Below are 1,702 nucleotides of genomic sequence, written 5' to 3'. Positions count from 1 at the left end.
TCGCATCATGGATGGAACTGTACTAATCCGCCTGGGTGAACTCATCTTCACCCGAATAAAAACCCCGGTCGCCTTTCGACTCGAAAACATTGGTGACCACTCGAAACCCATTACTTCAGCCATATGGGAAAATCTCCAGAATATTATAAAAGTGGATCCTCCGTTGGGTGTCAGGGATGAAGTTGTCCTCAAAAACAGGAACCTATTAAAGACTATCGGTAGCTTCCTCAGCCAGTATCGCGAATCTCGACTTCTCCGCAAGGTTTCTTGGACATTTGTTCAGTTGTACGCACCCATAGCTGAACCCCGCATGCTGCTGAGACGTTTTGGCGATATTTACAAGGTTAACATCTACAAGTCCACTTACTGTGGATTACAAGTTGAATCGACATAAAAGGTGCTGGTGCTCTCCCTAGAAATGTCCACCAGCAAGACAAAAAAGGACCAGGATCTTATTCGGACCAGGTTCCAAGGACTAGTATCTGCTGCTATCAAGAAAGTCGAGAATTCATCATGGATAGACGAACATGGCAAGCGTGTCATCAGTGATAAGATTAAGTCGGTTAATATAAGGGCGTGGCCTGATAAGGAGCTGGTGGGTAACCAGATTATCGAGGAAATTTACAAGGATTATCTGAATAAGGCGGAATCGTTCCCTGCTCTCTGGATGCAAGCAAGAAGGACCATACGAAGTGGAATGGAGAAAGTGCGCCGCATTGAAGATTCTCAGGCGTATTACGAAGCACGTGCCTTACCACCGAACTTCGCACCGTCCTATCCCGAATATGACTATGTATCAGGCCGCCTACAGGTGCCAATATATCTGCTAAATCCGCCGCTGTTCTACAGTGAAGGAACAAATGCCATGCTTTTCGGCGGTTTGGGATACTTGCTCGCTTTAGAGTTGGCTAAGACCTTTGATGAAACTGGCTCTCGCTGGCTTCCAAATGGCACAAGTGTTGAGAGCATTCTCTCTGAAGAGTCTAAAAAAGCTTTTCGAGAGCGGGACAGCTGCCTCCAAACACACGGAAGCGTGTTTCCAAAATTACCGGCGCTTGAAATCGCGTTCGCTGCATTGCAAGAGGCTGATAAGGGCGGCAGTGGTAACCTACCTGTCAGCGAAGACCTTCCACCTCTAAATGCCTTCTTCATGACCATCTGTTACATGGCCTGCTCTGCACCCGACTTCCAAAGCTCCTACAGTGCGAACTGCAACAAAATTGCTCGCAATACTGCTTCCTTCACGAGGTCCTTCAACTGCACAGCTGGAGCTAAGATGAACCCTGAGAAGAAATGTACTTCCTTCACAAAACCGAGGGATTACTACGGTGGTTCACGAATGTGCTCCCGTGACTGCTATCCGCCAAAACATTTTCGACAGATTCTCACACCCTTCTTTACTATACAGTCCGCTAGACCTTCATTTCCCTTGTCATTTCTGTTTTTAATTAGACACCAGCTTTTCTGATCGCTTGTACTATTTCCAGTAATTTTATAGGTCACATGCTTCATAGAAGAGTAATCTAGTCATCTTATTACCATGGAAAACAGTTCCGCCAATCAACACGGTGCTGTCATTTTCCTACTGTGCGCAATAGCTCAGGAGCATTGTGAAGGCTACAACCTACTTTGTAATATTCAGATAAGATGGTGAGAGTCATCGCTATGCAATTTGTGTCAGAAGGGAGCGTGTTTCCCTGAT

The 1,702-nt window shown here is 46.1% G+C and overlaps 1 protein-coding gene across 1 annotated transcript; it reads left to right on the top strand.

The window, feature by feature from the left end:
- Window positions 1-418: 418 nt before the first annotated feature.
- Window positions 419-1,468, top strand: LOC146180646 (neprilysin-like). Its single transcript, XM_084575611.1, has one exon. The coding sequence runs from the start codon at window positions 419-421 to the stop codon at window positions 1,466-1,468; it is 1,050 nt and encodes a 349-aa protein (XP_084431737.1).
- The last annotated feature ends 234 nt before the right edge of the window (window positions 1,469-1,702 follow it).

Source organism: Amblyomma maculatum, chromosome 8 (genome assembly GCF_055883805.1).
Source record: "Amblyomma maculatum isolate TAMU_Amacu chromosome 8, ASM5588380v1, whole genome shotgun sequence".
NCBI classification, from domain to species: Eukaryota; Metazoa; Arthropoda; class Arachnida; order Ixodida; family Ixodidae; genus Amblyomma; species Amblyomma maculatum.
Note: the sequence above shows the minus strand (reverse complement) of the source record. Positions and strands in the feature narration are given on the sequence as shown.